Consider the following 24,633-nt stretch of genomic DNA (forward strand, 5'->3'; position numbering starts at 1 on the left):
GCTTTTAGGTTTTAAATTGTCTTTTTGCATGAAAAACTACTTGTGCTGTCTTGAACGCTACAATCTGCTTGAGTATGCGTGTTCACGGGGCAACTACAGTTGGGCAAAATTGTTTTGTCGTCATAGACAGAACCCGTTAGTTGGGTAAGGTCTGAAAAGAGAAAGGCCATTGGACGAGCTGGTATCTGTTTGATAGACCAAACATGCGGTGAAATTTATTGGCATGACACGAACGACGACAAATTACATTTGCCTTACTGTTCTTTGAATTCGCTTCCTTTGTTTCTAATCCTACCGAAGTAATAAGGATTGAGAACGACGACAATTCTATGTGGCAAAAGTCAAAAACACTGCCGTCATTCTACATATAGTAACTTTATTAAAAATTATTAAGTATATATATATATATTCGTAGCTTTGTAGATTCACAACAGAGATGGGCAAATTACCACCTGAGGCACGTTAAACAATGCCCCAATCTGCAAATAGTGGCATTTTATCTATACATATCTATACACTCGTATATATATATCCTATGGTAAATGAACAAAAATCAGTTGTACATTCAATCAGGACAACGCATATTTTTAGCTACGTAATCAAAACTAGCGACAATATTAGCATCAATTGCGCCATTTAGCCTGTAGATGATCGACTTCGAACTGAGCGTATGGTTTCTGTGGAGAACTCCACCTTCTTTATGTGGCAGGTTAGCATTAGTCAGAAACAGATGCTGATCTCCTTCAATCATCACCTTTTTACAGTATTCGTGAACTGCGAATGTCACTATATCACCAGCTTCGGGGCTTTTTGAATACATTAGATTACTGACCATTACCTGGCAATAGATTGTCCGATGGAAAGCAGAGCAACTGCGGACAGTGCCCACGAACGCAAGATCATGGTTGCAAATATACCCCAAAACAATCTCTCGTCCAGGTTCGATCGTTTGGATCTGCTCTTTAACTTTTGGCCGGAACGGCTCTCTTGAAGGACACGAATTCTGAATACACGTACACATCTTATCCAGCCTTGACCCACTGTTTTGACTAGCGCACTCTACGAGCACTTTCTTGAAACTACGAAGTTCATAGAACGTTGGGCAGTTACCCCCCTTTGTGTAGTAGTCGTACACGCTAACGGTCGCTGGCTGGGCGTTACTAACCGTGAACTCCTGGACCACCCGGAAATCGTAACAGAGCTTCTTCCCTACGGGAAATTCAGTTATGTAAAGGTTCACTCGATCGGGAAGAATTTCAAAGCGGTCAATTTTCAGACGCTGTTGAAGTAACACTAAATCGCCCTTTATCGGCGCGTAACCCGTAATCATGTCAACTTCAATTACGCTCATTCCACTTGGTTCATCACCAAGAACATATGCGCAAACATCGAGACGATAGACCAGCTGATCGGGCCGAATTGAGCGCCGACGACGGGTCTTCTTATATCTCTCTAAAAGCTCATCTACCTTTTGGAGTGCCTGGGTTCTTGCGGAATCGATGATTTGTGATTCCATGTATGGGTCCGAGTCCATATCACTTGCCTCCTCGATCGTCGCGTTTATGGTCACATTAAAAATGCACCGCTCTGCGAGTGGAAGAATCGTGTTGTACTTGATGAGAACAGACAACAGGCCAGTACCACTGCCCGTTGCATGGACGTACATTTTGTCTCCGAGGTCGTTCGTAGTCATCGTTTGCAGAGTCATTGCCGAATCCTCTGCAACGCGCAGATCCCGCTTAAAGTGTTTCCCATGTGAGATAAGGACAGACAGGTCTATCTTGGATTCGCGGTTCTTGGAAAAATACTCCGAAAGTGCCTGAAGAGCGACGACAGTGTCCTGAGTTGATTGGAACCCGCCGGTGGCACCCTGTTGGGTTATTAGCCAGTTCGACAGGGGCAAACTCATATCGTTTCGCTGAGTTTTCGTGGCAGCCAACAAAGCATACCCATTGCCTGGAAAATATTTAGGATCACACGGATTTACTGGGGTTGATCGAAATATATGTGCATAATTTTCAAGTGGTCCTCCGCTGCATGGATAGGGGCTCTTTTTTTTTGAACGAATCAATGCGTTCAGTTAGCTTCCACCTACTATAGCATTTTATGTAAACGGAAGATTTAGAAGGTCTTTGTCAACGTGACTGATGTACATATCTCTTTGTAGTTTCAATATCGATTTATTTTATTTATGAGCCGTGTCTTCATATAGTCATTTATATCAAAGCAGAATTTCCTTAAGATAGGTTTATCATATGCACTTAGTTACCTTCAATCGTTGACGGAGCGTTATCATTTGTTGCGATACTGAAAGTGTTGATCTCTTGGTTCAGAATTAAATGATTGCGTAGATTTGTCATTGCTTGAGATGATACATTCGTGTCTGAGAGAGCGTATGCCATTAACGCAGCCGTATAGCCCTCGTGAGTCTGATCCAATGTACGCATAAGATATAATTTAGCCTGATCAAGAACGCTTCTCCATTTCTGGTGATTTTCCGAACGTCTACAAATGCAATGAAACACAATATTAAATACTTCTAGTAAACTCAATTTATTACCCCACGCCAATGTTTTATCTCCGTATAGAGAGCAGCTCACTCTTTTGAATCTTTAAATCGATAGCGCAAAACGAAGTGCGTGCTCAGGACTAGAGTTGAAAATAATTGATGAAATCGTAAAGAAGAACTTACATATTATGTCGGCATTCATCTAAAGCAAGCGTGACAAAAGCTGTCAACGCTTTTCGACCTTTTACCCCACCGAGCAGACTCTTGTGGAGGATGGGTTTGGTTTCCTCAAACGAGCCTTCACGTCCTTGCTTAGTCAATAGCCAATCCACAGCATCTGCAGAAGCCTCCCGGAACGTCTCCGAATCGGTAAAAAAGGGAGACGCTCGACAAAATACCTTGGCAACAAATGCCGTAAGCCATACACTTGAGCCTCGATTTCGAAAAGCGCTGAACGAACCGTTAGGCTTCCGGAAACCCAGTTGTCGGTTGTACGCTGAAAATGTGTGAATATAGAAAAGAACAATGTTGCAGCATGAGGATCGCCATGTTCTTACATCATCAGACACATCGATTAGAGTATTTCCTGCGTATTAGCTAAAAAAACTAGACTATGTGACTTTATCACGTGGGTGATCTCTGATCGTGGATGGAAGCAACTTTTATTTCATGTCGATACTGTATCGTATTGATGGACGACTCTATATACTAAACACAGCGCGTAGCGAATGCAATCAGGCCTCGTAGCCACTTCAAGTTCAGGCGTATGCGTAGAGAAACTTGTCGTGAAAAAAGCAGTATAAGGCGAAGAAATATCGCTGTACCATCGCGGATATAGTAGCGACTTTGTAACTAGGCTGCTGTATATAAGCGGAGTATTTTTGCTTCTGTTATAATTACTTGTTCGCAATATATACATGGATTAACAACAATAACGTGCGCGTTAGGCGTGCGGTGCATACCCATCATGATGTGGTCCTTCGCGCGTTTTTCTGTAGGGACGTCAAGCTGCTGGATCGCCTTCCGGAACTCGGTAACGAATACAAGGGGCGCAAGCCGCATCATGTTCTGTTCACCACAGCCTTTGGGTAGAGTTAGCATTGATTCAATGTCGTCAAGAGCGGTGACAATTGCGGGACCCATCTTTTCGCCGATGACTCGAAGCGTAGCGTAGTCCGTTCCGTCGACAACATCGTCGGGAAGCGATGTGTCAATGACGATCGTCTGGTTCCGCTGCGACGCGTCAATTTTAGCTGGAGGATAATAGTAAGGATTAAGTAAAGCAATGTCTAAAAGGAAAATTTATAGTACAACATCATATAAAACGATATAATATTCTAAACGATAACGCCAAATGCCGATCTACTGTCGATTCATACTAAAAACTGTAATCTAATAGTTCTTTCCAATCGAAAAATTCGATTCCGTCTTTCCAGTATTGATCGGCGCTAAGAAGATAGAGGAAGATCCTATTGAATTAAGTTCACCTTAACTTGGACGTTTGAGAACAGCACACGCTGAAGGGTCGAAGCTATTCTTACTAAGTGGAGAAAATTTTGTGTGTCCTGCGTTATGCGGTTTGCCCCCGTTGTCAGTGTCACAGTTACACATACGGACAGGCCTCGTCCTGCCATAGAAGGTCTTATGTGCATTTCAAGTCAATTATTAAGTTGTGTTAAATATGACCCGATTATAACAATAGGATGACTCACATTCACAACTCGGTCCACATGTGATACTTCGGGCTTTTCTACGTTGACTGTTCATAGGATCCAACGCCACCGAATACGATTTTCTCACTTCACGACCTTCAGGCTGAAATTAACGTTAGTAAACCACATCTTTGCATTTTAGCTTCAAGGGAAAGATTTATTAAACATCACTTCAGCAGTATTGCTGTAGGTAAAAATCATTAATTGAGGTAGCAATGTGTCATGCTGAAAATGCTAACACTGGACTGCACTGCAAAATTTTCGAATAGTATATATTTGAATTGCTAATAGTTAGCTGGCCAACGCTTACCACAACATAAAGCTTCTTGACGATGGCGTCCGAATCATAAAGAGTAAGTGCTTCCACCCTAATCTCGTGAGTGCCATTGTGAGTGGGAAAAACAGGATATGCAATTTTGTACGACGAGTAGGGCTGAATCCTAAACGATTTCTTCTCCGAACGCTGGCCCGGGGCTGCTTCGGTACAAACACCTTCCACTCCATATATATATAGGTTTCCTACCATAGGCATAGAAATGATTATTCTCAGACCTGTACATTTTAGTGTCGAAACTAAATTTCAGATGAGAAAACGTCACATTTATTTTGTACATGTCTTTCTGCGGCCATTATACCATACCTTCACGATCCCTCTTAAAGCTTTTTTGCGCGTACGAAATGGAACAACCGTGTAAGTTAGACTAACACACAAACTCACCACTAACTGGCACATCCCTATAGTTGTAAAGTGTGACCTTGATCTGTACGTGTTCATTCCGGATAACCTTGTACGGCAGATCCAGTTGGATAAAGAACTCTTTAAGGGCAGTTATTTCGATTGGGTCCTTGGCGCAAACTCCGCCACGAGGGTTTACAGATATAGTCTCCAACGACCATGTTGTGATACTGTGTGGAAGCGTGAGATCAACTTTACTAATTGAATGGTTCTCTGAAATTTACACAGATACGAATAGAACGACAACTCATTAATTTCAAAGTACTGTGTCATAATCGGATCATATATAATTATTCACTAAAAATAATTATCGCTTTTTACCATAACCTTAGATGTATATATATTGTTCGCACACATGTTAACAAGTATGACGACAAAACACTAGTCATTCTCGGTGAAAGTAGCCCATTTCTAATGTAGCTATAAAGTTACCTGTAATTTCTATATTCTGAAACAGGAGCGACTCTCGGAAATCCTTGCGGATGTGCTGTTCAGGAACAGGCTCCTCTTCTTCCTCGATGAAATCCTGCGGGTCAGGTAAAACGCCTCCAATACGTTCTACGGGCAATAAAAGGAATTACATTTCAAGCGTATCAAACCAAGTTTGCATTCGTAAGTCTGCGCATAAAACATGTCCGCTAGAAAAAAGTTCTACCATGACCCAGTAGACGGATTCGGCACAAGCCGACAACAGCCCAAAACAATGGTCTCAAAATTGCCCCTTATAAAGTGATACGACCTAGCAGACCGGGGCAAACCTGTAACAGCTGGCACAATCTTGTGAATAAACATCGATTATCACATCCTATTTCCAGCTTCATTTCAACCTAATGGGTATGTGTTATTATTCTAGAGGATATAAGCGTCTCATCGTCACCCGAGTACATTAGTTGAGATCTACAAAAAAAATAATTAGCCAGTCTCGCATGTATAAAATAATGGTAGATATAGAGTACTTTCCATGCATCACTCACGTAGCGGAGTTTTATTAGTCCTTGGATCCACCTTATTACAGTGATCCATATATGTAGAATACACACATGAAGAAAACGACCAAGAAGCCTCGAACGCTGGACATATTCATTTGATTCACAAAATCACCCTTTTCCAGATACAAATATTCCAGTACAAATATGAAATAGTATTACTAATTGAAACGTTGATGATTTTCACGGTGCAAAATCGTTTCTTTGCATGAACCTCTAGAAAGCAATGTTTGCTATTTAAGCTTCGTACTTACGCCGACCATCGAGTTTCTGCCTAGTGAAAATCGAGAAGGGACGGATATGGCCAGTATGAGATCCTACCAATGGTTTATGGCAACATTGAAGAAAATGCTGCTGACATACTTCACGTAGACGTTGACCATCAAACTCGTGAATCAGCGATTCGCTTCGTTCCTCACAAGACCTATCCAGACGCAAAAAGTGACGTGTGGGTGTTATTGCTTGCACGATTTCGTATTTCTGTTTTCATTTACCGCAGAAATAATCAGATTAGATAGATAGATAGATAGATAAATATAGATTTGTGGTTTTGGTCAGGTGCTTGAAAAGCCTGCGGACATGAAGGTAGCTTAACGCGGCAATGACTATGAGTTGGTATACATGTTTCTAAATACGATGTGTTAATTGGTTAAATTATGCAATGTTCTTCTAATGCGACTAACTCATATTCCTTTGTTAGTTAAGAGACGGTCTTTTCAATTCAACTGTCACTCACTAATGTGCTTCTCAGTAGACTGCATTGAAAGTGGCTATGTAACAACACCAATCTACTCTTTCAGTAATAGAAGGAAAACGTTTTTGTACGTGCCTAGAGCTGTGATACTTGCTGTAAGCGAGTTCACAACACTTTAAAGCGAATTCGTCATTTGACCTCTCTTTCAAAAGGGCAGACCGTCTAGATCGCCTTTTTTCCTTCGAATCCTGACAGCTTTTGGTCATAACACGATCAGTGATTAGTACTAAGCCGGCAGAACCCGCTGACTCCTCCACATCAGCTCCACCTCCGTCTGAGCAGCCTCTGTCAGCTTCCATGAACCTGTCGAATATCTTCGTGATGGAACAATAAATAAAAACAGCATGGTGAGCAATGAAACACTTTTTTTGCTGTGCTCTGTTTTTGCTCACGATTACTAGTAGCAAAAGGCATCTCCTTTGTTTTCCCATAAAAATAGGCAGAAATGACTTTTTGCCCAGTGGAAAAAAGGAAAAAACCCACGTAGCGATTTTGCACTTACTTGCTTTTTAGTCAGGGGGGGACGATTTTTTAGAGCGTAAACCGCTTGATCGACGATGGAAAGGCCGACAGTGGTACCCAGCTCTGCATCGAACACTTTAACAGTACCATGCCCTCCAGGGGTTGGCTGGAAACTACAGTCAAGCTAAAAAAAGAAGACAGTTTTTCATTTTCCGGGATTTATTGCAACCAACGTTCAGTAACACAAGTCCTAATTACCGAAATCAACTGAATCACATTTTGTTATCGAGATAAGCCATTTTTAAGTAAGAGGACATTGGTTCCGGAAATATACATCATTAAGTACGCTGACGTTTTTTTAGGTTTTATTGAAAACTGACGCGAGTGTATAAAATATAGGGATCAGACTTCTTTGCTTAGAATAGTGAGCGTCCCATATAGCCGCTTAAAAATAATAAATATCACCCCATTGTATGCACTTATGTGTAAGCAAGTTACTTGTGTCTATAACTGTCGTGTTTTTGAACGCTTCTGAATAGTTAAATGTCATTGTTATACGGCAAAATTGAGAACTCTTTGGTCTTTAGCAATATTTATCCATATAGCCTAATTTTTCCCAATGACTTGAACTTACTTCAATTCGCTAGTGATCTGAAACTATCTTAGCTGTGGTTTCTAAGAAAAAAGAAAACGAGGAGCGAGACATAGTGTTATTTACCTAACCTAAGTCACCTAACCTAAGTCATGCGTTCATTCTACCGAGATGGAATAATTACATATGCAGGGTATAACACCTAAATTGGCGAACTGTTGTTTATCGTAACTGGTATTCATTTACGGGCAAAATTGTTTTTATGCCAAATAAACGAGCTCATCATAGTCGTTAACACTGCGTCATTTTTCGACTTTGAGAGGAAATAGAAAGCTGCCAACCAGTGTTTCGGGGGTGCACTCGACAAATCGTCATGAAGATTACAAAAAAACAGTGATTTTTTTCGAACAGAAATTCACAGTTTACATTATTGCCGCTCTTCATGTGGCTCCTGAAAGATTCCAAGACTAAAACTTTGACAAAGCAAACCGAAAACTCAAATAAAGAAGAAATAGCTTAAAAATTACCACTTAGTGTGGAGTCAGCACAGTGTTTTATATTTTATTATGTTATTTTTTTAATATTATCCTGACTGCGAGGAATAACAACTTTGGCATATAAAAAAGTTTCCTTCAAATATCTGTTTTTATAAGAAATAATCAAAATTATGGTGCCGTAGCCTGTACATAAATGTATATATATATATATATATAACACACTCACTTCAAATTCGGCGTGTCGACAATGTGGCTTTATCGACATAATATAACTGTCTATAGAAACATTTCTTCGTTCCATATAGCCAACAGCAACAACACGGGCTAACGGCGACATTTCTGGTGTGATCAAAAAGTTAACGACACCTCGGGACCCATTTTTGGGCATATTTTCCACCTGTAACACCCTGCCTGCATTTACCACGGTCACATGTGGAAGAAAAAGAATCATTTAGATGCTAAGGAGCGTTGCATAGAAAATAGCACCTCCTCTGTCGTTAATTCACATTAATAACAGGGGAGGTCCTGCTGGCACAGATGCTGACATAAACTGAATATAAAGTCAGTTCACAAATTAGTATAAAGCTAAACGGAGCAATATTTTTAAATGCCTCGAAAGTTTTTTTTTTTTTTTCTAAAATCTAAGATTTATTGATTTATATTTATTTAGTGTACAGTGCCTCTTTTTTCCTTCATATATAGATACCAAACAGGTTAAGGCTATTTCGTGATATTTATTCGGAAGAATCTTGAGATCCGGGGTCTAATGTGCATTAGATGCAGTGTCCCGTGTAGTGAATGATAATAGTTCTACCTTTTAAGTCCAGCCAACGTGTCACTGCTACCTAGCCCACCTAAATAGTCTAGATATAGTTGAGTTACTATATTTAAAGGTTGATATTATCATTCATATCGTTAGATATATTTTTTCATTTTGATGAGAAGCAAACAAACGAAGACTATCAAGCGGGTGCGATTAAGCCCAGACACCCCAAAGTATAATAATATCGGGTGTTATTATATATATATATATATTTGTAATAACACTACGCGTGTTTAATGCAACATCGTCCGACTCCACCCATGCCCATCAGCACTTATTTACTTACTCATGATTTTTTCGGACATGATCCACACTGCATATATATATATATATATATATATATATATATATATATATATATATATCATAGACGCTGTGTAAGGCCACTCGGTACTGTAGCGAATACAATTTAAAGTTAGGAGCAGAGTTGGCCTACTCGGCCTTAATCGAAACCGAAATCGTTGGAACTCTTGTCTCATCTTAATGCAATATCTCTGTTTGCAAGCCACCATTCTTGGTGCTTCATTGCGGCGTGTTATTGCAGTTAACCCTCTGTGCTAGCCATAGTAACCCCCCGCTACCGCTAAGTTCTTGAGGTTATTCAGCTGTCTAAAGGTGCGATTCTTCTGAACCTTTCCTAACTACTAAGGCACATGAAATAATAGCAATAGCGAGTAAAAAAAACGTACATACCGGCGGCGATAATTGCAACGATCGCTCCACTAAACGCATTTTCCGGTTTGAAATGCACTTCAACCGGAAACGAGGTGCCAACCTCGAATTGCATTTCCGGGGGAACTTTCTTAAGAGCAATGTACTGTCTTTCTTTGTGAGCCCGAAACGTATAGTGAGCTGGCATCGACCTTTTATGTTGGCCTATTTCAAAGTCGACACGAATTTGTGTATACGAAGGCTCGGTGGGAACAATGAAGCTGGCCCTGCCGTACGCATCCGTGTGTTCAGGCCTACGTGGTGCACCTGCGATCGGTCTTTCGTCATCGTTGTATGCTCTGATACGCACTGGAACGTCTTTGGCAAAACCTCCATTGGGATATCGTACACGTATCTGCGATTTCAGATAACGATGTGATTGATAGAGTCGATTATCCACTTCAATAAAGTGAAGCAAACAAAAATGCAGATGCCTATGCATAGAAATAGCTACAATCCTGGTGTAATGCAATGGCCCCCTACAACGGATGACCTTTCAATGGATGTGGAAGTAGTAATTCATGAAAATATACATTAAAAGCATGGAGCTTAACTTCAAAAGCTAAATGCAACATAATGATATCATGTTGATTATTGTATACATCAAATATACTATTTGATAACAGTTACGTTAGTGGCAGTCCTTGATCCCATGAATTCAAAATGGTTTTTGTCCCTTATAGAGAATCATTAGTATATCGACTTTGGTAGTAGTCTAAAAAAAAAAATAGGAAAAAACAGATTTGGATTGAAGAGCGAGCGCTAATCAAACATCTTATTAGGATATGACTGGATTTTTCTATAAAGTGAAGAAGACCGGATATGAAGTCTCGGAAATGACTGAAAGCCAATGACTCACCGTGATAAGCGCCGGGTAACCAGGACGAATTGACTTTTGCATTTCCGCCATCGACACCTTATAAAACGACCGTTCGAAGACTGCTCGATCACTTTTGACTGTGACAGTTTTGCCGGAAGTTAGCTCATACACATCGGCTTGTAACAATAGTCGTTTCTCATTTATCACTGCTCGCCAAACATTTTTACTTTTATACTTGGTGAGATCAATGTTGAATACAGCTTCACCATCCTCGTTCAGCTTCGTCCAGTTAAGAGACCCATCTGCACGAACATGGACACGAAAGTTATTCTCTTATAGGTCTCCAATTAGCCAACAGAAGAAATGATGCAGAAGAAACAATGACGATATAAGATACTTTTTGATTTGACATGTTTGGCCTTCTTTGCGGATGAGTTTTCCGGGTACACAAAAACATTACGCAAAAAGCCCTTTTTCTACGACAGGTAGAATTGTTTATTCGACTTAATTTTCCTTCCAAACTTAATCTTCCAGCGCCAATACGCCAGCTCGGGGCAAGCAATATTGTTAGGATGGACGTCTATTCTCTCACTATGCCAAATGTCAATAAGAGTTTCTAGCAAGAAAAAAAAAACTTACAATGCGTGGGATTTCCTATAACAGTTTCTATAAATTCCTTGACAAACACTTGACCCTGAACCGGTTTTCCGTAGACGTGCGTAGCTGTTATTTTTGCAGACGTTGAGTTCATTGAGGGAACCAATGTGTCGGTTATATCGATGTCGACCCGGAAAGTCGGCAAAACATATTCTTGTAACTCGAATTTCTGTTCCAGTTTTTGGCGTAGATCGTTACCGTAGAGTACGACAACCTTCCATTCACCCAAATCTGGGTCCTCAGGAAATTGATAGTTAAGATGGAACATGGATAGGGTCGCATTGTGGAGGTCCTTTGACATCATCAGACGATTCTCCGGGTTCTGCAAAGGATTGCTGCTTTGGGTACGAATCAAGCGTTTACCACCCACTAGTGACTAGCATTAATCCACTTAATGTATTAAGGTAAATTTGTAATGTAAATTTTAAGAGCAATGTTTCAAAATACAAATTCTACTATATTACTTGCCTCTTTTCGGTTTGGAACTACCACTACAATACGCTGGAGGTTTGTTAGGTTTTTGGCCTTTTTGCCCCGATAGTAACTTAATTTGCACGAGGTGTTTCGGTATACCAGACTATCTTCATTTTAATAGACAAACGAAACGAGGAACATAGTTACACCGTCTCGGAACGCTTGGACCAATATAGTGGCATGATAAGATTGTCGCATCTTATCTCTCACACTTAGTCTCAAGTTAAATTTCCAACAAGTATCGTTAGATACTCGTACAAATCTAGTAATATTATTTTTGAGAAACATTCATGCGAGTAATAGATACATGTTCTTCTGTTTATTTACACACTTGGTTACAGATCCACCATTCGAGCAGTCGGACGCGCGACTGAGCAAACGAGTGATCCATAGAAGTTTAGCAGGTCTGTACGCTATTTTCTGGAAACTTTGCTATTTTTTTCATTTGGGATCCGATTGATTTATCATGAATGACTGGCTGGCTGCACATTTTATTTTATATTGAAACTCCGTAAACCTTATGTCAATTGTGAGAGTTTTAAAGGACTGTTAATTGGTCCTATTATACTACCCACTAGCAAAGAGACCAATTCTGAAACTAGTACCACGCGCTTCGGCCCCAGAAGCTATAATAAGTTGGAAAAAGTCATTCTTGTAAGAATCCACTGTCCGTATAGTGGACTTCAAACTTCTCAGTCAATATAAAACAATGCAAATAGTAAAAAATTTTCATCAGATCATCATTATTGAACATAAATTCATCTTTTTCAGTGCTCCGTAAGCATTTAGATAGTACAACAATAAAGTGTAATATGTGACTTCACGTAGTGGCATACGTTATTGACACAGAGCTCCCTTCAGATTTCCGTAAAGTCCCACAGTTAAGATGGCATAACAACCGCACTGTCAATAATCATACGCTAGACAAAACTGAACTACTTATAGGCATAGCACTGCTGGCTTGACGGATCGTTCGCGTCAATGAGGTCACAACTAGACCCCCTAACCTCCCCAAGCAAATAACAAGAGATGACAAATACGTGTCTTTAAAAATAACATACACACCTATTGCAGTTTGACGGATCCCATTACGCTATATGACATCATTACATTTTATGAAATCTGTATTTCCTCCGTCAGATAGCGTGGCGACTATTAACTGACTACGAGCTAGCCTGTTAGCACCAAAGTGGATTAGGTACTCTAAAACTTGATGGGTAGATATGGAATTTGGGAAAATTAAGTATCAATTTTAAGCTTTTTTTTTCATCAGCAAAAGCCATATTACTATTACCAAAACACCTATTCTACCATCTACACAATGCCATTTCTACGATGGCTTGCTTCCTGCACTCTATATAGAACTCTAGAACTTTAACATTGAGTAAAACTGGCGCTGCAACAAGGCCTTGTCTATTCAGCATTCCCTCCTTAAGAAACTTGAGATGGTTAAGAAGAATCGTAGCAAATAATGGCCAAACAAAACGACTACATTTAGCGGGTACGCCAAGCAAAAATTCATACATTTTTGGCTGCATGATTATGGAAGAAAACGAATTCTTCATGGACCTTCAAATTATTTTTTTAAGGTTTTTTTTTGTTTCGATTCATCCAGTGTTTGTAGGCTGCGGATTTATATATAATTAGATTGGTGTTAGGTCAGGCAAGTTTTAAGGTTCATACAACTAGTCATTATCAATCTTCTTTCAACAAGCTAGTTTGAGTCAATTTCCTACCGTTCTTTCTGTAGCAGTTGAGCATAATGCAAGTGCAAAAACTTATGCAGAGTTGCTTTGGCGTTTAATGGCGAACTTCACTGGAAATCCTCAGCCATAAGAGATAAGCTTAACTCATTTGAAACACAAAGAAATATCAAATGATTGCTAGAAAAACAGCACACACAGAAACTATACCGCTCTTAAAGCAATCAATAGAAGTTGACAAGTACGCACTATACATACAGACTCCGTTGATAATAATATCTATTCAGCTGATAATATTTTTTCCAACGTGTACCACTGTAAATTTTCAGCCAGATAAACTCCAAATATTTAAAATCCCATTTGCATTCTACGTAAAAACCTCCAAGAAGCCAGCGTCATACAGATATCTACACATGACGGTCTGTAGAGTATTTTAACGTACCTTGATCTGTACTCTGTAGATTCTATCAGCCGGTCGTATCTGCTGATCAACCGTAATCACTCGTACGTGAACCCCTTTCTCCTTGGGGCTGTAGATCGGTTTATCAGTTTGCACCATGATATGCAATCCGCGCTGGGACACCGAGAATGTACGTATTTGCGATACACCATCGAATGTTGCCTTAAGATCGATGAATGGCGTGAAGTTTTGGTGTATGTTGAATTTGACAACTCGAAACTGAAAAAGCAGATTGTTGACCAAATTACCCCATATGACTAAACGGATCTTTTTTGAAGAAATGAGAACGCCTAAGCCGATATTGGGGCAGCTCTATTCGTGGCGAAAACCCTAATGAATTTCTCAGATTAATTTTTACCACTTCCTTCTGGCTATGCACGTATGCACTCATAATTACATTTCGGTTATGCATTTGTTTTGAAAATATCTTGCATTAACTCTGTGCCAACGGCTGGGCAAAGGATCACCAAGATGGCGTTTCATCCAATGACCCCGCCGCTTAATGTAAACTAAGACTGATTCCGTACGACGTAGTTAACTAACCCTACAGTGGTGAAATTTAGATAAGCACAGTACCGCGCAATGTAGGCTGTTATAAATAGGAATACATGACGCTATTGCGGCACTTGACGTTGTCTAGAATTTTTCGGTGTTTTATACCCAGAGTCAAACCATAGAGTTGAGTTGAACTTTCTAAACCATTAAAAAGACCACCAAGTTCGGCTCTGATTAAAGACATAATAAACCATGTGTCGTACATCGTTATCACATGTTGATTTAGCTCGCCTCAACAGTCTGTCTATGAATAATTCGCCTGGAAAATTCCGAAACCATTGGACCCCGCTATCAGTCGTCTGAGCGCTTTGACGTCATCGACATTCTATATTTCTATTTAACTGAAAATTTGAAGATACAGAGCTTATCTGTACGGTTGTTATTTTCGGATAAATGTTTGTCCATTAGTTACGAAATTTTTTTTTAATTTCCGGCTGCAATAAACAAGCCTGAAACAATTTTTCCTTAGCCGCACAGTTTAGCTAGCTGCTGAACGTTCGCATCGAAGGACCGCGCTTCGATTATAGTTCTACGCGAGCTCAACGATTCTACAGTGACTCCATATGGTAATATCTTGGTCTGCCTCTTTGTCGTAGGCTACACACAGATCATGGCAAAATGAGCCCCCACGAAAATGGACAAACGGATCCGACGCTAGTTAAGCAAGTTTAAGAAGCTGCTTACGGTAAGCTGGTTTAAGAAGGCCAAACTAGGAGCATGCGTATACATATATATATATGCTGTATGATCTATGTGAGGATTTTTAAGATACACATCCTGCGACAAAGTTAATATTTGGGTTCGTTTTTCCTTTAGGACTACCACAGAGAAAACGAGGCTTTAGGTATGCAATATTGCTGTGGTCTTCTATGCTAGCTATGATATACTATACAAAAGTTGACCTCGATAGCTACTTCAGTAGCTTTGATGCAAGCCAGCGAGAGAATCGATCTCTTCGAAGATGCACAATTTGCGATGCGTGTATTTTGTTTGGAAAATCGAAAAGTACAAAGTTGCTCTCTAAGATAGCTAGATTTATTCTTTTTATATCTTTTCTACGAACCCGCTGATACATAATCGAGAACAGATAAAACAATATTATGTGAAGGTGAGGATGAATGTAAGCGTTTATATAAAGTTTAGTAAAAGAGAACTGTTGAAGGATCACGTTCAGATTTATCAGTAACTCAAATAGTAAACATTGTAAGATAAAAATTACTCCCGTCGAGATTCGCTGTATTCTATTATTATAAGTGCACCGGCAAAATTGGTCTAGATTAATGAAGTGGTTTGGCCCAATGCTATCGCTGACCTAAACAATCACAGTAAATAATCGTCTATCGAAGATAAAGGCTGACGTGTCCAGAAACCTAGCGTCGTTAGATCATTTCATATAAAGTAGTACGAGATAATATTACATTCAAAACACAGTGTTTTCTGGTAGAGCTTTATGGTCTTGATGATCTAGCTCTCCGCTAACGGATTCGCGTTTTATACTCGAGCGTTGATGGCATTAAGTTATTGTGAGACTCGAATTTCATACTTAAATGAATCATACCAACAACATCAAACGTTCTTCAGTACTACACTAGCGGCGCAGTTAGCATAGCTAGTTTACCTAACCTTAAACAATTAAATCCTATTAGACCCAAACGTAACAAGAATACAACGCACAGAGCCGCCCACTGTCCACGAATGAACCTCAGCTCAACTAACACATTTGATCCGGTCCAAGTTCACGCCGACGTAACTGCTAGTTCGCGTTGTTTGTAATCGCAGTTTCTGCAGCAATCGCTTCCCAATAGTTCAATACTGATCCAACAGAAATATTTCACACAGTGGGACACTAAAAATCATCATTTTATAGGGAAAATATCACATCGGTTATCATTTAATACTTGGAAACTGTTACCGCTAGCATTGGCCAAAGATACTGACCTCTCCAGGTTGTAGCGTCAGCACTTGGGGCGTATAGGTCGGGTCGGTGCCTAGTTGAGGATTGTTGGCGAGGCCGATTTCGCCTTTGAGCGTCCGCGACTTTGGATTGATGACCAAGATAGTCTCCTCGTTGCCCGCCAAGAACAGTGAAGGCGCGAGCACAATGAACGACCTAGCGCCAAAGATATGAACGGGACAATGGCATATCAATAGAAGGACGACGAAATATTGTTAGCTGTTTTCAAAGTAGAATAAAACGGTTCATATTGTTAACTTTATCAGTTCTACGCGTGACCTCACATTTAGCACACAAAGCGGAGCTTCTTAATGGCAAAAAGGTTATTTAACCACATACATAGGTGTTCTTCCGTAAATATTCGGTTTGTATGTATGGGCTTGTGTTGATTTACCACCAGCTCTGCCGTGAGACATATGCGAGCACTGAGCTCTAAGCGCATGGGCTTAGTATAATTGGATGTACGGATAATGAGAGATACATTAATCATCACAATTTCAGTGTTACGGAACAACAAATAGAGAGCTGATCAAACGGGATTTGATAACTTGTATTCAAGCTTATTTCCCAGTGAACGGTCTAGCGGCGATACGATGAGGGACGATACTACCTCTGTTTAATTAGCGAAGTATATTAAATAATGCTGAAATTCATTTTCATCGATTTCTCCTCTTTGTATAGAACACTGTTTACACTGGTAAGTCATTTAGGATATTAAGTGTACATAAACTTAGTTAATAACAGTTTAATTAACTATATATCATGGCATATTTAATTTTTTCGCTGAAATTTCATTAAACTGCCACTATTTTCTAAAGGAAATTAAATAAATTGTCTATTTATTATGCGTCGATTGGGCTTTCTCAGTCTTCTGAAGAACAACTGCTGCAATAGCAGTGATTCGATCCGTTAGGAATATCGGAAATAGTGGCAAGTTTTGGCGTCACGATATTGGGAAATCTCGAAACAAACAGCTACAGAGAAGCCCTAAGACGAAATGTAGTAACGTGTTAAAATGAATTATATCTGCCACACAGCTGGCCGTCGTGAACAATATTGCTGTGAGAATTGATGTAGAACTATAGACCGCACCTTTTGAAAACGTACAAAAAGCCTAGTTCGTCCACCTTGAAGCAAAATCGAACAGCTCGTAGGAAAAGGAATAATGAAGGCTGACATTTTTCAGTACTCGCATTGTCTGGTCTGACCACTATCCACAACAGACGCATCGTTGATGGTCCGGATCGACGCTTTACAATTGCGGCTCGTATCGTGCCAGATCATGTTATGCGTATTAGCTATTCGGTATATTTAATCTAGATTAAAAACATTGTGTCTATTTGCATTGTAAAAATCTATTAAACTAAAAAACTATTAAAAGCTATGAACTTGCGCGTATGAATCGTTTAGCCGCTAGGCCTAATGCAACCTATGACCAAAAAACTGCTATAAAGAATTGACGAATCTTAAGGATCAAGTAGGACCAAAATATACTTCAAGAGAGCTTTTTCGAAAGGAACGTTTCAATTGCCTTTGACCTAATACGACGCCTATCTTTAGAACGTTTTTAGATACACAGCTTGTATTACTTTACAGACGCCCTATTCCTCTTGTCTTTTCGCCAGTTCCTTTGATTTCTTATAAGCGAAATGGTGGGTAAGATTAAAGTTAAATGTCGAGGTAACTGGAGCAATCTCTTCAAGCTGTCGGAATAGTCAGTCGCGTACGAGTATTTACCACTCCGCTGGATCAGAATATACAGCCTGCAGATATCTAATATTGGTCAGCCTTCAGGAAAAGTTTTTCTTTTTATATTTAGATTACCGCATTGACAAGATAGAACATCTTCAATTACCTTTTTAACATAAGAATACATGAAGCTGCATCGATAATAACAGTGGTATTCATTTCCGTAGCAAATGTAGAATAGATTTTATCGTTTGTTTTTGTCAGGCGCTAAAACCTGCATGCGCGGCAACCAGTTCACAGTCGTCGTTCGCAAGGCCGTCAGCGCAAAACGGTTAAATTTAAGTTCTGGTTCTTACTCACCGTTCTACTTTGTACATTCAAGGTAAAAACAATTACCAAGTAAACAGTGACGACCGGTCTTAGGCTTTGGGATGAGTTCATAGATATATATATATGACGCTTTCCTGAACAAATTACGTTAAGACATCATCTCCCATTAGAGAACTTGTGTTGGGTTTAATATCTAGCGAGTTGTTTTCGGCGGTTGGTGCGAAATATCTCTACGAAATAATTGTAGCCTATGATTCCATCGATCATTTCAGTTGGAGTACTAGAACAGATAGCTTTTATAATTGCCGCACGCCGCAATTCAGGAAAAGGTCTCAAAATACAGAAAATGATATATCGAAATAGGAATAGCAAAAGATAGTGACATGTCTAGAGTTAAAGTTCTATATATGTTATGTCCCTTTGTTAATATTCTGGCTCTGCAATAGATATCTCGCGCAAAATCGATCATTACCCTCATATAGATCATGACGTTTTGCAGACAATGCCAACATTAAAAATAGCTTGCTTCGAGCTTATGTTTCTCTGAGTACTTTGCAGTAGCCGTAGTAATCACTCTATGGTTATGCTGTTGAAATATGCCCGCTAGTGTTTTAACATGGATAAGAAATAGGACCTTAGAGAAGCAAATATTTTGTAGACCAGAGCCGAATTTGTAGATTTAAGAAAAAACCTTTTTCTTCTTAAAGACGCTTTTATTAATTTGACAGCGATACCCCTCCGAAATATCGAAGTTATATTAGCTAAATTTTCGATTTTAAAGACGTATATTCGAAATGAATGGGTTGAATAATTATTTTTTTCAAAATAGTTGATACCCAATGTCAGTGAATCCTTGTGACGAATTAAGGTCCAATCTTGCTGATTTGTACCTTAGTTCTAAGAAATCCGGTCAATTGTAACTTGCAGAGTATGCGAGTGCAATACGATTGTCCTTAGAAAGAGATTGTAAAACCTCTGATTTTGGTGACTGTATGTCTGAAGCACGCTCAAATGTTCGATTCGGAGTCCCTCATAGCTACAATTTAAGGTATCTTTATTAGAATATTTATACAATAAACTTAAGGTCTGATGAAAGAGGTGGGCCTGCTGTACCGTGTTGAATTAATAAAAACTATATTTTTGGTGTTCACGTGCAACCATAGGCTTTCCTTTTGCTTTCCAGTATTTCTCATAGAATTACTGAAACAAATCAATTGACAAATAGACTATTTCGGTAGTAAAGTAAACCATACAAACTAATAAAAATATAGTTTTTTCCTAAATAATCATTAGGAAGTGACTAAACACTGTTTGAGTAGTATTTTGTCAGTATTTTGTAATAAAACTTAAAATTATCTTGGAATATATAATATATATATATATAGCACTTAATGAATTCTAAGGAGTGGTAAGTAAGTGAAATTCTGTCTATTAAAAACCAACAAAGCTTTATGTTAATAAACACATCGGAACGCCTACTGATTTCTATATAAGCGATCCATTTACTCTGAAGCCTGCATGGACGCTATTAATGTAAGGCACATGAGAATGATCTACGGTAACAGAAGAGCAGGCCGTACGACTGAGCTATATATCCTCATCATGTTTCAGAATGGCCAGAATGTCGTTTGACGTGCCTAGGGAAAATAACGGTACAGGTCAAATGAAATAAGGTTTAGTATATAAAGGGACTTTTGGCGGTAAGGTAAAAAGAAAACTCTAGCGACATGGCCGAATCAGCTTACTAGGGCAAGGCAGGATTCTGCTGATGATAGCTCATTAAATTTTAAAATTCAATAATCTTTGTTAAACTTAGGAATTAAACTTTTTTAGTCTTTTCTAATAATGGGTCTTAGTGTATAGATATCAAATTGCCATTTTGTCTACTTATGTGTCTGTGACTGTCCAAAGTAAAAGGACTATTAACACAGAACAGCTAGAAGCATGATTATTTAGATGAACAGCGAAAAAGCTGGCTGTTCTTATAGTCCTGGGCCCATCCAGTTGCTCCTCTTCCTTGATTATCTCGTTAGTCTTCCAAGTACGCTTGCCAAGAATGAAGACGGCAATATTTCCATATCTTACCATGTTGTTGAAATGGTTGCTAGCAATAGGGCAAGCTCCAGACACAATCTATTGGCTCGGGGCTTCATGTTGTCGACGACTGTCCGTTTCTCACCGTCGAAAATTTCCGTCTCTCACAAATCCCTAGAACTCATACTATTATATCCTATTCACACATGATGATGACTACTCTCCTGCAAAATGAAATCGAGCTGATACACCGCAGCTGGTATCGCGTCAACAAGCTTGTTTCGCATAAAATCTGTCATTCGTTATGCGGGATCTTTTTCCTTTAACCTGCTCTCAGGGCAATGTCCTGCTATCCTGCAATGTTTATATGCCTTCCTGACACGGCTTGTTAGCTGACAGCTGTATTGATATCGATTGCATATGTCACGCCAGCATTAGCTGGTTTCGTAAAAAAAGCTACGTGCGGCTTACTCGTGTCAGACGATCTCACTCGTGTATTTGGTTACTTTTGTCTATATATCTCCAACACAAACAAAACATTTTCAGCGCTGATACCATTAACGAATACCCTAGGTCCGCGCGGCCAAAGTTCACAGCTCTCCCACAATTCAACGAGCGCCTGTGCCACCTACACTTTCATTTTTCTTTTCCATTTTTTTTTATCTGGAAAATCGACTAAAATTTCCAGATATAATCACAGCATCGTCGTTCTCCTTCTCGGAGCTTCGGTGATCTACCTGATGTGGGTCTGTGTTCGTGTATTGCTTTACCGCCGCCACTGCTGTTGTATCAATGTCGCGCCACGACTGCTGCCTCGAGGGGCGGAGTTCGAGTAGCCCGCTGCGGATCGATGCGGTCAGCAAAGAAGACGAAAAAGAAGATGCTGCTGCTGCTGCTGCTGCTGATGATGATGATGATGATTACGATGATGACAACGACTCCAAGAAACAGCCACGATTGAACACGAGTAAAAGTAGATGGTTTGCAACCGCGTATCACATTGCTCTCGGCGTAGCGATGAGATCACGATCGATGTCAACGTGCATTTACCCGGCCCGCGGCAGTAATGCAGTCCTGCCTGCTGCTCTCGACGTTTTAACGGTCACGATTGGTCGTCGTCTTGTCGTAGTAGGACGTACCGGAATATGTCTCGTTGGTTTGGTTTTTTATTCCTTTCGTTTCTACTCTTTGGCAGTGTCGCTTGTTGTCACTTACCAGAATCGGTTTCGTCGGCGACGGCGTTTCGTTTATGCCACTGTTGGATTCATCTTGTTACCGTTGTTTTACGCGATATGATGATGTATGATGTTGCTTCGCTATTTGAGTTGTTGCTAATGGCGGTCACCGGTGTTGCGTACGTTATTGTTTCACGCACCGCGACGCTGTCCGTAAGTTCTGTGGCCCAGACCCAGTGTTACGATTTACGACAAGCGTTTGTGCGTGTGGCTCACGAGAGCTAGTAGCTGCTTCTGCCGCTCATCGTTGCCGCTTCTATCAGCAGAGGCGATTTTCTCTGTCCTTCTGCAGCTATTCCTCGTCACTACTAAATACTCAACCTACAAACGCTGACGATGGCCGATCGTATCAGGGGCTGCTGCGTTGGTGATCATGATGCCATTACTACTGCTCTTGGCTCCGCTGGTCTTACCTTGTTTCCGCCTCGTGTTGCCCTCGTCTTTTACCGCTTGCCCATCACCGTCACCGCAGCAGAAGCGCCACCAATAGCGATCGCTGCGATGCGCTCCAGGCAGACACGCTCGCTCGCTTGTTCGCTCGCCCACCGTACGTAATTGAGTCTTGGCAGAGTTTACTAGATGTGTCGGTATCGCTGTCAATATGGCAGTTGCGCTCGTCGCAGAAAGTAGAAGGGATGCATTTGCGGGTGCAATTCAGACCGGCGCAACTACTGCTGGACTGACAAATTGACAACGTCTCACCTGAACCGCGCACATATGTCACTTCCGTCCCCGCTGACATTTGCTTGCAGCTTTTTTGCTTTACTCCGACACTTGTAACAGCAGAAGCAAAATAGTCAGTCAAAGAAATTGAACGACGCTGATAGGATGCTGTTAACGACCAGAAAAGCGACGTACAAAAACAAACACACGTAATAGATGGATCGTAGCCGTAGGACAAAACAGTGATATGCATATTTCAAAGTTATTTGACTGCTACAGAAATTACTTGATGTATGTTACGAGATTATTGTTATTAGGTATGAAAGAAGGACCAACGCAGAAGATAGGCTCGCTCTTTGTGCGTTTCGTCCTTCAACGTTACGGTCATAAGCTGGATTGAGTAAGAAAACGACGATAAGCATCAGGCGCATAGAATGTAATGAGGCCAACTCCGAGAAATCGAAAGGACGATCGATTCTTGGAGATCGGAAACATCGAAAAAAGACATTGTGCCGCCTAAGCAAGCTGACTATTGATAGTCATCAATGCTCAATGTGTTATGCTATGAAGAGCATGATCAACTTAATCAGCGCGCTCGTCTTCGGCAACAAGGACTGAAGAATCTGACCGAAGAAAAACTCAATGAAAAGCTCAGTGCTACAGAGTTACTGAGAATTACAACGATTTGCAGCCGGTTGGGCTGTAGAAACAACAGACGTAAGTGATGATGCTTTTATTGTCTCGAAAGGAAGGCGACCAGAAAGAGAAGCGGGTCGTGAGAGGCGATCGAAGGTCAAAGACAGAGGGGGCACTTGGCTTTTAGATGTTGACTCTCAAAAAGGTCTGCTGCCTAGAGCTGCCTGTTTTGTTGCTGCGGGAGGGGTAATACTGGCACTATTCCGGTTCTGGTTTGTTTATCGCGAGCGCCCCGAGTTCGTCAACGAGAAGGAACCGAAGAAAAGGCACAAGCAACCCTTAGATAAACCTCATCGACACAGAGAAGAAGACGTAAACATAGGCTATAGTAAAGCGATGGTCATCGTCACCATCTCCATAATCGGTATACAGCATCAGTGTTATTCGATGTTGAACAGGTACTGGATTAGTATACGTTATGCTAATAGGCGGCTTGTGCTTCTTACAGAGGGTCTTTCCTTGCGAAGGCGAAGAGGACCGGGTCCAATCGCACAGCTTAAAGCTTCAATAAGCCTTTCTGGCGGTAAATTAAAAAACGCTTATGTTAAGTTGGTTCCTTTGTTCATTTGTTTACTTATTATTAGCTTTTCTTGCATTCAATGTTAGCTAGCCGCTATTCCTTAAGAGAGCCATACTAAAAGCCAGACGTAAACTGTGGAGTTTCTTGTTTAAAGAACCATTATACTCATAGTAAAAAAGAAGTGATTTTTGTTAAAGGTCTGCTAAGGCTTTGTATCCTATGAATATCAGCTCATATAATTTAGTTGATATAGCGCCCAACAGAGTTTTATGGATAGAGCTTGTTTAATATATGCTGAATAAGTATATTAACTTAGACAAACATGATACATTTTGAATTGAGCAGTTTAGGGGCTCAGTCAAGAATATCGCTGAATTATAATGGCAGATTAATTCTACAAAAGGTATCTGACAAGGCCTCTGGCCATCTGCAACTTGAAAAAGAGGGGCGGATGGCCGATGTGCCTCTCTGAGTGCGCTGCCATAGTAGCAATAACTAACTAATGTTTGCACGCCGTTCTAAATCTCAGATTTGGCAAAAAAAAATCATTTATATTATTATCAAGCTTGGCAATTGCTTGTACGGCTGCCATACCATTTCACGAGTCTGTTGCAGAAACTCTATACATGTTAATCAAGACCTGCTCCAGTTAGACTTTCAATGGGAGAAAGTTATTTGTGCTATACTTAGAAAAAGTTATTCTAGAGAGTCGTGTCTTGAACAAGAGAATGACTCAGTACAAGGAAAAAAGTAACTTTGAAAGGAAAAATTATTTGTAGTAATGCTTTTCGTACTATAGAAGGCGGCATAGATGAATGTTTTCAAAAAAGGTCGCAGGCCGCCGTTTTACATTAAAAAAGAGTCAAAAAGCAACTGTATCCCTTTTCTGTCAAGTTTTGCTCTGTTACGTTGAGTGTTGGTGCTGATCAGATTTTGGCCTGCTCTGCTGAACAGCTTTTTCGTAACTTAAAGGACCACTAACCGTGAAACATGTTTTTTTAGTTTCGTTTTATATAACGTACGATTTTACCGTTCATCTTGAAATACACCTGCTCTGCACA

The 24,633-nt window shown here is 40.2% G+C and overlaps 1 protein-coding gene across 1 annotated transcript; it reads right to left on the reverse strand.

Moving 5' to 3' along the window:
* Positions 1 to 356: 356 nt before the first annotated feature.
* Positions 357 to 22,053, reverse strand: LOC111251133 (complement C3-like). Its single transcript, XM_022807442.2, has 18 exons — positions 20,510 to 22,053; positions 16,390 to 16,561; positions 13,879 to 14,115; positions 11,242 to 11,581; positions 10,642 to 10,904; positions 9,765 to 10,137; positions 8,475 to 8,659; positions 7,200 to 7,343; positions 6,773 to 7,011; positions 6,198 to 6,367; positions 5,390 to 5,515; positions 4,940 to 5,170; positions 4,532 to 4,740; positions 4,222 to 4,324; positions 3,472 to 3,762; positions 2,693 to 3,005; positions 2,270 to 2,505; positions 357 to 1,956 (listed from the first exon to the last, which is right to left on the reverse strand). Exons 1-18 carry the CDS (start codon positions 20,575 to 20,577, stop codon positions 566 to 568), a joined length of 5,091 nt encoding a protein of 1,696 aa, XP_022663177.1. The 5' UTR covers positions 20,578 to 22,053; the 3' UTR covers positions 357 to 565.
* Positions 22,054 to 24,633: the final 2,580 nt, after the last annotated feature.

The sequence above is a fragment of the Varroa destructor genome, unplaced genomic scaffold (assembly GCF_002443255.2).
Source record: "Varroa destructor unplaced genomic scaffold, Vdes_3.0 BEIS01000005.1, whole genome shotgun sequence".
In the NCBI taxonomy this organism is placed as follows: Eukaryota; Metazoa; Arthropoda; class Arachnida; order Mesostigmata; family Varroidae; genus Varroa; species Varroa destructor.

Excerpts from the sequence above, each read along its gene's own strand:
- LOC111251133 (XM_022807442.2), bottom strand. The coding sequence starts at position 20,577 with ATGAAGCCCCGAGCCAATAGATTGTGTCTGGAGCTTGCCCTATTGCTA. Across the intron at positions 5,516-6,197 it reads GCAGAAACTCGATGGTCGGC|AACGTATTGGAGGCGTTTTA; the intron begins GTAAGTACGAAG and ends TATTGCCCGTAG. Across the intron at positions 5,171-5,389 it reads TCAGAATATAGAAATTACAG|AGAACCATTCAATTAGTAAA; the intron begins GTAACTTTATAG and ends TGTAAATTTCAG.